The sequence below is a fragment of the Drosophila subobscura genome, chromosome dot, assembly GCF_008121235.1.
Source record: "Drosophila subobscura isolate 14011-0131.10 chromosome dot, UCBerk_Dsub_1.0, whole genome shotgun sequence".
Lineage (NCBI taxonomy): Eukaryota > Metazoa > Arthropoda > Insecta > Diptera > Drosophilidae > Drosophila > Drosophila subobscura.
In genome coordinates this window covers 1,164,352-1,178,568 of record NC_048535.1, presented here as the reverse complement: position 1 = coordinate 1,178,568, position 14,217 = coordinate 1,164,352, and the positions used below count along the sequence as shown (strand labels likewise).

Here is a 14,217-nt window from a genome sequence, read left to right as displayed (position 1 = left end):
TACTATTACTAGCTAGAGATTGGCTAATTTTCACGACTTACTTTTGTTGGAATCTTTACAAATTAAGTTTAAAACTAAAAAGGTCAACCAATATAAGAAGTTACGTGAGTGGGAATGGATTGCTCCGTATTTGACAATTTGTTGCTTGTCAACCGGTAGGTATAGTCACTAACCATAAAGCAATCTATAATACCCGCCTTTATATGAAGTTTGACAGGATTTTGTTTTCCGCGGTGCTGGATTCCCGGCTTTATGGAATAAGCTTTTGATAGGTAAATCAGTCAGTGCTAATAACTATATGTCACTATCTCTAAAGCCTAGTACTCGGATCCGAAAACACTCTTGCTAGCAAACTGTGCAATATATTTAGTTAGCGACAGAGTGTGACCAGAGGTGTAAACCGCATTCCGTACACTTACACTGTGCAGGAAGCCGTTTTGTTATGTTTAATTATTGAAAGTATGTGGAAATTGAATAAAAGGTTCATAAAACAATAAAGGAAAAATGGATCCAAGCAGGAGATTTCTTGTAATGGAGTTGGCGGCTCTTGCATTAGCGGAGGAGGAAATAGCCGCCGACAACATTGATGTGAGTATTATAAATCATATAAATATGTGTATATGTATTGAAACCCATCTGACATAATTCGACCCTTTGCATAATTCGCAGTTTGAAAATATGACTCAAAAGCCATCAGTAGTATTCTTTGAGAATCTGGATATGGCTGGGAATAACATTTGCAGCCTTTTTTGATTGGTGGAGCACCAAGGCCGGGAATATTTGCGTCCGTGGCGAAGTTGTAAAACGGTTCCCCCAAGCACCCTTCATATTCAAAATTTAATCGTTCGATTCCAAATTGTCGACTCCGCCGCTCCTCGACACAACCCTGTGAAGCAGTACTTGGTCCTAAAAGGTCACAAACAACTTAAAACACTTTGTTAGCAGTCCAGCCGTGTCTATATCTTGGCAACATGAAGCTATTGGCGTTCGAGTAAGTTGAACTATTTAAATATGCAATACTTGTTTCCTCTTTCGCCTTTTTATGGCCTCATACTATTATCACCGTCCTGATAATATTTCTCTCCTTTTCGGCGGCTTTTTTGCATATATTTTATATTGTCTTTACGTTCTGTTTTCTAGGTACCCTGGCGAATTATATATTTTTCTAGCCACTAGCAAACTACCATCGAATACCATAAAATATCATCGGGTGATCTATGGGATAAAGGTTTATTTTTTCGATATGAGTACTGCCCAGCATACAGCCGCTAGAAGGCAGTTTATTTACCCTGAATACCCATACTTTTTATAAGATGTCCAGCACTTCCACGAATAACTACTTATCGATATTGAACATGGTTGATCGATTAGATATACGCCATTTTGTGATTCTTGTTGAAAAGTGAAAAATCGAGACGTCACAACACAATATACATAATCTGTATTGTTTTTATGCGTGAATTATAAAAACATTCTGCTTATATCGGATCAGCTAGGCTGTGGATTTTGTTATTAACATACGGTCTATTTCCGAGTCCCTACGCCCTGTTTTCCTTGCACAAGACAGTACACATATGTATGTATCTTAAATGCAAATATGCATGTATATTCACTTATTAATACATGCATATATTTAGTTCAGTGTTTATGTGTTAAAGCCAATAACTTGTTTGATGGATGCACACTATGACGTAGGTATTGGACGTTTGATCGGTACCTTTAATATCGTTCGCTTTGGAACCAATCAAAAGCATGAAGTAAACGGTATGCTATTTTAATAATTAATTGTAAAAAAATCTATGCATCCACAAATGTTTTTAAGAAAAACATTGTTATATATCTCTACAGGGGCATGGCTTAAAGTTTCAGTTATATACTATTAGCTTTGAGACCTATACATGCATATGTGAACGAAATGATCATGTCGACATTGCATAAGATAAATTTCGAATTGATATAAATTAAATTTATGTATGTTTTCAATTACCAACAATAGAAGGCTGGTTTTGGCTGCTGAAGCTCCTGGTAATACAAGTAAAAATATTTTGAGGTGCATTTTTTCTGTCTGTCTTATGTAAATATATAATTTGCAACATTTCCTAGTGTTACTCGTTCAATGTGAGTTCCATCAGTACATCTGTAGTATGTATTTTATTTAACATAGTTTAATTATCTTTTCTTGGCAAAACAGTAATCAGTGTGTGGCAATGATCACTTAAAAATGTTCCCGATAGTATAAATTCTAAATCGTTCAGAAGTTTTAAACAGGACCCTAACTTTTAAATGAGTTTTAGCATGTAATTTTTCTTTTAGCTGCAATACTGCTGCCCCTATGAATACGCCGTTCCCCCGACTAGACTATTCTAATATTGATCGATTTTGGTTTAATATTGGAATTCTATACTTGTTGGCCATTCGATGCAACAGTCTTTGGCAAAGCTCGAATTCTGTTGTTCATTCGAATCGTGGACACAAGATACAAGAAATAGTCAAGAGAAAAAGTTTACTTGTACAACTTCTGATAAGGGACCCAATCCCAACCATGTTCGGTACTTGAAGAGTAATTATTAGGGTATATTGTATTTGTGCACAGAAGGAAACGTTTCCGACCCCATAAAGTATATATATTCTTGATCTGCATCAAAAGCCGAGTCTATATCCGTACGTCGGTCTTGTTTGTCGGCTAGTTCTCAGGGACTATAAAATCTAGGGCCACCAAATTTTTCCTCCAGACTGCTGTATGGTTATACTGATACAATTGTATTTAAAAAGTTAGCCCCGCCTCCTTCCGCCCCCACAAAGGACGAAAATCTGCTGTATCCACAATTTTGAATATAAGATAACCTAAAAACGCGTTTCCTTAGGGAATGACCGTATCTATCAGATCACTGAATTGGGATTAGATTGGATCATTATAGCCAGAATGAAGAATTAAATTTGCAGCAGCTTTTGTTATTTTTTGCACATTCTCTCATTCCACATTCGGCTTCGTGCAGTGTGTGGCTCTAGGGGAGGGGGGCGAGCTAAAAGGTTGTGTTGATGTGAGAAGTGATGATGATGCAGATGACATGTGTACAAAACACCTCTAAGGAATAGGGGTCCTACTGAGTACGGGGTATACAAGTTGTGACGCGTTAGAGCGTCACACACGTCCCTCCTCGTTTCTTTTGAAATCGGCAACACATACTAGGGCTGTTATTAAAGTTTCTGGCTAATCTTACATTTATCTGATTAGGAAACAACGATAATTGGCATTAAAAACTTGGTATTTTCTGGGATTAATCTTCATACAACTTTTTCCTGTACGACCAACAAAATTTCAATCTTTTAACAATAGTCAAAAAATTTATCTCAGGAAAATATTTAAATTAAATCACTAAAACGTTTTGTTCATGATTTGCAAGCCAAGAAAGCTTAGATCGGATTACTTCAATTTGTTTTTAAAGGTGCACCATGCATTTCAAATTAAACGAGAAGGAACGTGTGGGACGCATCTTACGCGTCACAACTTTTATACCCGGTACTCAGTAGAACATCTGTACCTGAACGGTTTTTTTAAATTTTAAATTTAACATTTTTTTTTACATGGCCATATTTGGCCATCTAGAACAACATTGATAGTATTATGCAAAAATAGCATCTTTGGGTCTTAGAAAGTCCTTGTTACTAATTTGCGACATTATAAGTGTAGCTTTTGGGTCTGTTAGTCCTTGGACTTGGACTGTTTCGGTACCAAATTTCGCATATTTTCCACTCTGATCACTATCGATTGGCTAATGCCAAGTTTTTTAGCAGTATTAGATGTCGTATAGCCATTTTCGGTGAGCTACACAATAATATTTGAAATTTCCAGACATTGTTTCTTCAGTCTCAGGTACAACATAGGCACTATTTAATAAATTCATGAAATCTTCGATTATTATGAGAAATGTCTTAATTTGATGTTTGTTGATTAGAAAATTTAGAAATATAAAATAAGTTCAAATAACGAAAAGTGCCAAATTGAGTACATGTGAGTTTTTTTAGTTTTTTATTCTTGCTATTAAAAAGCTTCACATTTTTATTTTTCCGGTAATGCCTTTTTGTTAAGGATAAACTGATATCCTAAAAAAAAATTGGTTAAGTTTGCATTATGCGTTTAGAAGATATGGGCGACGAATGTCAGTTATTGTGAACATGTACTCACCAGTGCTCCCCACTGTACAGCTGCTGCGTGTAAAATAGCACATGACATTCTTTGAGATATTTTGTTAAAATATTGGTTTAATGAACGTTTTTAAAACTAGTATATCAACTTTGAGGCCTAATTCAACTTATCCGAGAGAAATGGTATACTTTGAAGGCTTCAGTTGAAAATATTTGGAAAGAAAAGGAATTATTCCGGTATTTGGGGCCAACAAACAGAGCACTAATTTCATAAAAGCTCAAAAAACTTTAAATTTATAAGATATTTCCCTAATTTTTCATTACTATAGTTCACTTTAGTTGTATTCAAAGGTTAATAATTTGTTTTAAAGCTTTTGGCAGCAAGAAAAAAGGCTCAGAGTCCTGTCATAAAATTTAACCTTATTTTCGCGTCTTTCCTGAGGGACTCATCAGGCAGGACCCCCAAATATTAAGCTTTTTCTTTGATTTCGTATAAGAAACATATTCTTTAACTGTTCCTCAAAGATGTTCACCATAGTTCATATCTGGGGACTGAGCGAGAGAAAACATTACATAAAAGGCACTGTTTTAAAACCCCTTAGAGCTTTCTATCTGGTCTGTTTTGGGTAATTTCCCTGATGAAAATATTATTATTTTATTATATAATAACAGAGACATGTTGATTCATCATCGATTCTAGCACGGGTACTATACCTCCTCCATAATACGACAAGTATGCACATAGCATGATTCTTGTCTCAGCATGATAATCAAATATAAATATGTGTCAAAGGGTTGTGTTTTTCATTTGATTGTCGTTTTAAATAAGATCTAAAATTATTTCAACAAAAAAAAAATGTGGCTCCCTCCGGATCACAGGATCTATTTCCATATTTATTTGGGCCAGCTGCAGTGTTTTTTCGACCTTGTATTTACTTTGCCCAATGGCTTCTTTGCTAAACTGAATTTTTCTGTAGCTTTGCTTTCCCCTCTTGCTATCAGAAACCAGCATTTTCAAACGAAATGTGGATATTGCGCCAATTCTTTCACGAGTTTCTTGTAGGATACATGTCGTAAAGCAATACGAATCTTTTTAGATGAGGAACCTACTATTTGCCTCACATAAGGATAGCTTTCTTCCTTTGAATTTTTTTTTCCCTAAAGTGCTTTCGACGACCCAAAACAACTAAAATTTTTGTAAACACCAAAGAGTTTACAAACGACTTAAACCAACGATTATTATATCAATTTTAAACATAATAAATTAATATAATATAATATATATTATATTATTATTCAAAAAGCTCGGAAAAGTATAAGTTTATATAAAATACAAATTTTAGTGCTATTTTTGTTGCCGTTCCATTTCGCTTCTTTTTCGAAGAATTGCCTAAATTATTGATAGCCGCCAACATTTTTCAAGAGTAAGGACACTTTTCTCAGATAGGAGACATCTCAACCTACTTTATATTACTGCAAGGTGCAAAAAATGTTGTATGGAACACATACACGGTGCTATTATTTTCGCCGCAACTGTATATACTTTATGGGATCGGAAACGTTTCCTTCTGTGCGTTACATACAACCGTGATTCCCCACAAATACAATATACCATATTTAATCTTCGAGTACAGGGTATTAGAAACAGCAGTATTACGAATTCAATCGTGCAGGTCGTCTCAATCAGTTGCTCCACAAAAAGATTTGTCGAGATCACCTCGTGGTAAAAAAAGTGTTTTTGTTGAATACCGAACATTTTAAAATTTGGCTTAAAAGAGGCTCGTGTAGATTAATATAAATAAATTATTAACGAGAAGGGACGTGTGAGACGCTTCTTACGCGTCATAACTTTTATACCCGGCACTCAGTACTACATCTGCACCTTAGCGGTGTTTTGTCAAATTTCACATTTTTTCCTCATCTATCATCTACACCTACAACACTCACACCAACACGCTCCTTTAGCTCGCTCCCCTTCCCTAGACCCACACACTGCAGACTCGCGGCAGAGGCCGCACACAGCAGAAGCAGAGTGTGAAAAAAAAAACAAATTTAAGCTGCGGGACGGGGTGGGTTTGACCACTGCTAATTAATTTCTTCATTGTGGCTATAATAATGCTCCAATCGGATCCCAATTTGATGATCTGATAGATATGGTCATTCCCTATGGAATGGCGTTTTTAGTTTTCTTTTATCTTTAAAATTGTTTGGGAGGTTTTCGCCCTTTTGCGGTGGCGGAAGGGGGCAGGGCCAATTTTTTAAATACACTGGTTTCAGTGTGAGCATACAGCAGTCTGGAGCCAAAATTTGGGAGCTCTACCTCTTATAGTCTCTGAGAACTAGCCGACAAACAAGACGGACGGACGGACAGACGGGCAGACAGACATGGCTCAATCACCGGGTATAAATATTGTTTTATAGTTATGCCAGAACTTAAGTATCAGCCTATATACCACTTATTTTCGATACGTTAAATTAGACTTTATAGTTTACTTATATTTTTTTTAAACCGTTTGCTTATATAATTTTTATATAAAAGTAACACGGATGGTACATTATCTGTATTGTAATATATGTATGTGTTGTTAAATGTATTGGTTCTTGTTTTTTTAGGCAGCATCCTCGTTTTTATATTTAGGTGAATATACTAGGAAGCGAACTAAAGAGTAAAACGTGGAGCCCTGGATCTATGTATTAAGGTTATACAAAAACGAAGGATAGAGTTATGTCATCAATGAACTATGGGTACCGCATCAAAGTTAAAAAACGAGCCAACACAGGAAAAGGTAAGTACTCTGATTGGAGGTGAAAAGTTGCTTTTCTGCTACTCTCAACTTATTTTCAGACCTCCCTTCAAGAGTTTATCATAAGATGTTGAGTTCCACATGTGACTCAAGGCATCCCGCAAGAAGGTCCCCATCAGTATTATCAAGCGCTCTGATTCCGCAAACACCCTTAGTTTCAAATACCTGTTTTAAAATAAACAGCTACCACTTTCCGTGTCGTGTGATCAGGAAAAGAAGCGAAGGACATTTGAGCGGCATTCTCTTCGATTTACTATCTCTAATTATGCTTCGACGCCACCGTTTCTCTATGGTGTTTATGCTACTGATAGCCTCTCATCATATTTGCCTATCGCAATCGCTGCTAGTGGAGCAACCGAAGCTGATGTCCACTGACGAATTGTCCAAGAACAATACAATTTCCCGGGCAAAGCCAGTTGAACAAGCAGGGAACAGCAGCTCGACTGGAATTGGAAACCACGCAATTTCTGGTTCCTCTCAAGTTGTCGCTAGTGGGTATTTGGAAAAATTAGATAATTTTGAGCGTAGTGTGGCCGCCGTTCTGATAAAGGTAGCTTACGGAACGACATCTACAACGAAGCGCAGCATACCAGACAATAGCTATGCTTCAGGCCTAACTACCGTTGCCACACCCCTCCTGACGACCCAGAGGTAAGACATAAATTTCTATTTAATTATTTGTTAAGTATGTATTTACATTCAGCTCTAACAAGAAGATGGAATGCAATAGCAACGAATTTATTCTGTTCTGAACACTCCAGACTATCCACAAAGGTATCACTTGCACTATTTGAACCACTGAAGGTGTCTCAATAATTGTTTTGAATGTGATGAGGCTCGGCATAAACCTTTCCATAAACACAGTTGTACATATTTATGTGTGTCCATTAGTCTTTTAATATATTCTATATATATTGTATTTGTGCATAAAAGTGGATGTATGTAACGCAGGCCTGCTGCAGGCCTGTTTGATGCAATAATGTAATGGTTTAACATCTTCACATTGTTGACGAGACCCATTTCCTTTACGTAAAAGTTGTCCCCATACGAACCCTGTAATACTCTGATCAGGAGAGAAAAAAAAACTTCAAAACTAGATGAAATCGTTAGTGTTTAATCCACTTCTTTATCAATTTACCGTTATGTTTCATGGGACTATCCTGTTGAAACTAGCCATACAATGTTACAAAAATGGTGCAGAATCTCAGCAAAGCACTTTTTCTCTACCGAAACAAATCTGGTGTCAAGTGAGCCATAAAAAGGGATGGTACCCAACCCCATTATGGTCCCCTCAGGACTATTGTAGCGACTCAAAAAATGTTCTTCCTTTCTTCCATGAAACAATAAATAAATCGATCTGCTGTTTTCAAATAAAAACTTTTTTATGAGAAAAAAGCGGATATGAAAAATTTGTTTTTATACCCGGTACTCGAAGAGTAAATAGGGTATATTGTATTTGTGCACAAAGTGAATGTATGTAACGCACAGAAGGAAACGTTTCCGACCCCATAAAGTATATATATTCTTGATCAGCATCAATAGCCGAGTCTATGTCTGTCTGTCTGTCTGTCTGTCTGTCTGTCTGTCTGTCTGTCTGTCTGTCTGTCCGTCCGTCTTGTTGAGCGCCTGGATCTCAGAGACCATAAAAGCTAGAGCCATCAAATTTTGCATCCATACTTCTGTGTGCTCACACTGTTACAAGTGTATTTCAAAAAAGAGCCACGCCCCCTTCCGCCTCCGCAAAAGGGCGAAAACCTCCCAAATCTACAATTTTGCAGATAGCAGAAAACTAAAAACGCTATTCCGTAGGGAATGACCATATCTATCAGATCACCAAATTGGGATCCGATTGGATCATTATTATGGCCACAATGAAGAAATTAATTTGCAGTGGCCAAACTCACCCCGTCCTGCAGCTTATATTTGTTTTTTTTTACACATTCTCTCATTCACACTCTGCTTCGCGCAGTTTGTGGCCTCTGCCTCTGACACGTCTCTGCCTCTGCCTCGGCCGCTTCTCTGCCCTTACTCTGTAGTGTGTGGCTAGTGGTGTGGCTCTAGGGGAGGGTGGCGAGCTAAAGGAGCGTGTTGGCGTGAGTAGTGTTGTTAAGGTAGATGACAGATGAAGAAAAAATGTGAAATTTGACAAATAACCGCTAAGGTGCAGATGTAGTACTGAGAGCCGGGTATAAAAGTTGTGACGCGTAAGAAGCGTCTCACACGTCCCTTCTCGTTTTTATTTTGAGAACAGACGAAAAATGTCCAACCAGCACAAATAGAAAATTTCTTTTACAATCTTCATATTCCACTTAGATATCAGTCGGTTCACCAGCAACTAATCACAAGCGGTCGCCAGAGAAACTACGAATTAGACTTGGAGAGAGATCATGCACTGCCCACCTCTGCGCCCAATGCTGACATATTGAAAAGTAACAATAATCCCACTTACCCCAATCCAAATCGTCACCACTCGCATGACAGAGATCGTCACCGGCACACATTGCAGTATAATACCACACCAGTGCCACCGTCAAGTGAGTTTTGTTCCTTTTCCTGCTATATACGTTTAGCATATGTTATAGTAGTGCTGAAGGGCTTAGTGATAAACTATATCTATTTACAGTACCTAACTTATTGAAAAAAACGATTGGAGCTCAGTCACCGACAATACCAATGTATCCGGGAGATATTCCACTATACTCGCCTCCGTCGCGAACCTTTTTCACGCCCCCACTGCCTCCGGAATATCAAAACCCGTTTGCGGACAAGCCAACATTACGCGGTTCCAATAATGAGGGCCTCATTTCTATTAATAGACGACCTATTCCACCTCCCAGCCTGATGCCCAGCCAGGACAGGATACCCATTCGACCCCCTGAATTGGGGAGCAACAGCAATGAGGCCAACGGCATTTTGATAGCAAATGTAAGTTACGATAATGCTGTGGAGACCAAGAGTCCTGTTGTGTCCACAAGCACTCAGGACGCTGTGTTCGATCCTGTCGGACTTGATCGCAAAAAAGCTCTTAATACACCGGCCCGTCAGCCTTCCAGCAACGAAGATTATTTGAGCGAACAAATTGGCTCACAGAGACAGGGTGTGCAGAGCGTGGATTTCAGTGGCCCCAATAAGAAGCAGGAGGTGCTGCCGAATATAAGACGCATTCTTGGATCAAATGGTAAAAAAAGTGACATTCCGGCAGTTCTCTTGAAGCAAGTAACCCCGAGACCGGTCACTAGCTTACATCACCCACCGTCCTCTCCAATTGTTCTAATCGAAAACTCTTCGGCAAACGAAGACAATACGGAAGGGAATGGTTCCTCTGCCAGTCCAAACATCAACCAAAGCAAACATATGTCAGGTCAGCTTGACTTCTATGAAAGCGGGAACCATTCCACAGTGACCACACCGGCGGCTGCAGCGGCTATTGGGGATGTGGCGGCTACATCGTTCTCATACGCAACCACAAACGCTGGTCAATCTGGGCAGATGACAGGCAGGACCACAACCACATTTGCTTCGACGGTTCAGGGCCAGGGTAAGGGTCAGGGTCCAAGCGGAATAGCACGCGACGAGGATGCTGTTGCGGCAGCAGCATCAGCACACACCACCTGGACTTGGGCCTGGAACATACATATATACCTGTCGGTGGTACTTTTCACAATATTATCAGTGTACTCGCTCTACAAACTTCTCACTTATAATAAGCTAACACATCTTTTCGCACAGTCGTATTTTGTTTGCATTCATCTCATACTGATAACAATTTGCATAATGCGGATATTTTTCCTCTGCTATGATGCCTACAACATCCATGCAACCTTTAATATATTTGTCGCAGAGCTTCTCCTGAATCTTCCCTCCACATTTCTGACAGTTGCCTTTTCTGTGCTCATATTATTCCTCTTCCTGAAGTCGTTGAATCACAAGAACAATCGTTACTCGGCTCTAATAAGACCTCTCACCGTCGTCGTGGGCTGCGGCGTTCACGTTGTGCTCTGTATTACACTGCACTACGTCGAATCGTATACGCTTAAGAATCATCACTTGTATTTCCAACAGCAGCAGCAACAGCAATACTTTCGACGTCAACAGCTGCATTATCAGCAAAGTCAAATTTCTGCGACGATCTCATCATCGGCCAGTCTTGCAAGTCCACCTCCACCGCCACGCGTTCTAACGCTAATTTGTCAGATCATCTACATATTCATATGCCTCAGTTTAGGGTTCCTGTATCTTTACTTGTATCGAATATTGAAGCGTATCTTGCGCAGCAAGTCCCAGAACTATATACACGGCTATCAGAACCTATCCTACGCCATACACATTACGATTGCTACGGCTTTGTTGTTTGTGCTATTAGCTGCTCTGCAGATATTTGGAGCTATTTGCATTTCGTCCTCCCGTCAAGCGAATATAGTAGAGGTGGACTGGTTGCAATGGGGATACCAGTTTTCCCTGCGACTTATTGAGATTGCGATAATAACCCTTATATCGTGGGTGACTGGCCTGAAGACCAGCGTCGATCCAAATTCACCAAACACCCCAACTGGCTTAAATGGGGACTTGCGCATCGTTGGGCCAGTAGTTTCCATGGGTGCGTATGGCCAAACTGGCGGAGGAAGCGCTGCCAATGCAGTTAGGGAAAAGCATGGCGGAAACGGCGTACACAACTCAAATGTTACAAACTTCTTTTTACCCTGTACATCAAGCTCCAGCCAGGAGCAATTTGAATCTGATTATCCGGCCATTTGCAATGCCAACACAAATCTGCATACCTATACTATGCGGACGGGAAAACTCATATACGACGACAGCTATGCTCTCAGTCCTATAGGGCCCAATGCAGCATCTCCGAACGTGCGAAATTGCGAGTATCAGCTGCAGGAGCCTATGTACCAGAGGCCGTATGATACCGGATCAATTAGAAGCGCTGTCAACCATAATATGTCAGAATACGGTTCTCAAACGGCACAAAGCTATCATCAACAGCAACAACAGCGTCCGCACTTGCACCAACATCAACATCACATGCGAGTTCATGAACAGACCACTTACATGAGCACGGACTATATGACTGATGCTACAACAGATCATTATGAAAACCCAAACTTTGATTTGCGTTCAAGCTCATCCGTTCTAGGGGGGGATAGCTTACAAAAACTGGAAAAAAATGTGGTTAGTTCGAAGTCTGGTTCTGCCTCTGCCTCTGGCTCGGGCTCTTCACAACAGCAAATTATGCTATTGCAAAGCGACACATGCTACTCGGAACCACTTGAGGAGGATATCTCTAGATTTGAATTCAACAACCTTGAACGTCCCGTTTTTAAAGAAAAATCTGTAAACAATGTCCAACTGCAAACTAACATTGAGTGCTGGCCGGAGCGCGATCATGACCGGCTCAAGATAGCTAAAAGTCGAGAAAGAAAACTAAACGCGTCGCTCGAGCGTAACGGATTTGAGAATGCAGAACGTCGGAGTTCCAACTCGACAAACTCTTGCTCTTCTTCGAATGGTGGGGGCGGGCGGTATGCCAGCTATAATTCATATGAGCGTGGATTTTTTAACGGTGTGCGCAAAAGCGGAACCTTGAACAGTATTGTTAACGGCATGACATTGGGAGGGCCTACGCCGAGTCGAGCTACAGCTGTGCCATTATCTTCTGTTGGTGGTCAGAGATTCACCGCTAACGGAGTTCAGACCTTAGCACTTTCGGAGAGAGCCCATTATTACCAGAGAAATAAGCGCTCCTCCAACGGTAGATCATTGCAAGTTGGTGCAGATTTAACACAACTTCAAGCTGATCCAATAAATGGTATACCTCTTAAGGAGCATCAGCTCCAGCAGTTACCGTACGATCGTAATTCCGAAGAAGAAGATGAGGAGGAAGACGACATGATATCGGGAAGCAATGTGGAGTGCACAAACTTAATTAACAACGAGAATGTTTTGCACACTCCGGCCGAAATCAACACTCAAAACTCAATTGGCAACAACAAATCGCAGGCTGCACTGGTTGCAATCGCCAAAAATCGTACCCACGACCCACACCCACATTCACATATAAATTCGCACCTGCAACATCCACATCTTCATGTACAAAATAATGTAAAGCTTCGTTCCGAATTAGGTGCTGCTTCATCAGCTTCGGTTGCCTCAGTGTCATCCAATTCATGCACGACTTCGAGTGCCTCGGACAGCATGTTAGTGACCGAGCAAGGATTTCTACGTTTTCGCTCTATTGAAGATTCCAATAATTCGCAAAATGCCTCAATACCAGATGAAAGCGGTAGCGGGGTCGTTGTGCCGTCTCTGCGTCATCCAAGTTGCAGTGCAACTCTAAATGGCATCAATTGCTAAGCATTACTGCTTTATACGTATGTAGGAACATGCTACGTAGCTTTATATGCCATAACGATAATCATCTTGTTTCGGTTAAAAGCAATTGAATCAATCTGTTTTAATTGCCGGTGTATGCCAATAGTAGTTAAATCGCCACTTTCTACTCTCTTCAAACTTGTGATATACATATAACAAACAACTAGCAAAACAAAACAAAAACATTATATATACACAATATTGTCAGTCGGTAAAGAATAAAGTTATTTACGATCCAATACATAAATAGCATATGTACGTATTTAATATACATATATCAATCTTATTTATTTCATAAAACTCATAATTTAGAGTTAAAAATTATATAAACAATTTCTATCCATGCAAGGATGGCAGTCCATGCATTTTGTACCACACATACAATATACCTTTAAAATTAAAATTCATACGTGGCGAGGTCTGGTCTACATATCGTCGGCCCCAATTATTTTCTGTACATATTACATATGTATTTAGAGCTATTCAGGAACCAGAAACTTTTGTAAGCATTAAACATTTTATTTTCATATTTTTTTTGTATATATTATATCTGCAATGAATATGCAAAATATATACAGGTGTATATACGTACACATATGTTTGTATATGCCTTGTGTAAATACAGAAATGCATAATTGGCTTAAGGCCTGACCCAGCTCTTTATAAAAATAAACAAGGCAAGAGAGTTTGCTTTCTTGGCCATGCGAAGTGCTCAGAAAAAAAGAAGTTTTACTATGTTGTAAAAAATGATTTCATTCAAAATATATACAGGTGTTTTTGAGTTGTACATACATACATACACGCACTATACTTAAATAATACATTTTAAGGCTCCCCTAGCCAATGATGTTTAATTACTACTATATATTTTTTCTGCTTTTATCTGCGT

The 14,217-nt window shown here is 39.3% G+C and overlaps 1 protein-coding gene across 2 annotated transcripts; it reads left to right on the top strand.

Annotated features, from left to right (window-relative positions):
• Positions 1 to 1,371: 1,371 nt before the first annotated feature.
• Positions 1,372 to 13,580, top strand: LOC117902997. 2 transcript variants are annotated; one of them, XM_034814719.1, is made up of 6 exons: positions 1,372 to 1,576; positions 1,643 to 1,764; positions 6,760 to 6,932; positions 6,992 to 7,601; positions 9,264 to 9,484; positions 9,574 to 13,580. In XM_034814719.1, the coding sequence occupies exons 3-6, from the start codon at positions 6,872 to 6,874 to the stop codon at positions 13,308 to 13,310; spliced, it is 4,629 nt and encodes a 1,542-aa protein (XP_034670610.1). In that variant the 5' UTR covers positions 1,372 to 1,576; positions 1,643 to 1,764; positions 6,760 to 6,871; the 3' UTR covers positions 13,311 to 13,580. The 2 variants fall into 2 exon arrangements, with proteins under 2 accessions (XP_034670610.1, XP_034670609.1); XM_034814718.1 differs by having other exon boundaries at positions 1,638 to 1,764.
• Positions 13,581 to 14,217: the final 637 nt, after the last annotated feature.

What these genes read in the sequence shown, in the direction of transcription:
- LOC117902997 (XM_034814719.1), top strand. Translation starts at nt 6,872, where the DNA reads ATGTCATCAATGAACTATGGGTACCGCATCAAAGTTAAAAAACGAGCC. An exon ending in ACGAGCCAACACAGGAAAAG is followed by an intron (nt 6,933 to 6,991) that starts GTAAGTACTCTG and finishes ACTTATTTTCAG; the next exon opens with ACCTCCCTTCAAGAGTTTAT. An exon ending in CCCCTCCTGACGACCCAGAG is followed by an intron (nt 7,602 to 9,263) that starts GTAAGACATAAA and finishes TATTCCACTTAG; the next exon opens with ATATCAGTCGGTTCACCAGC.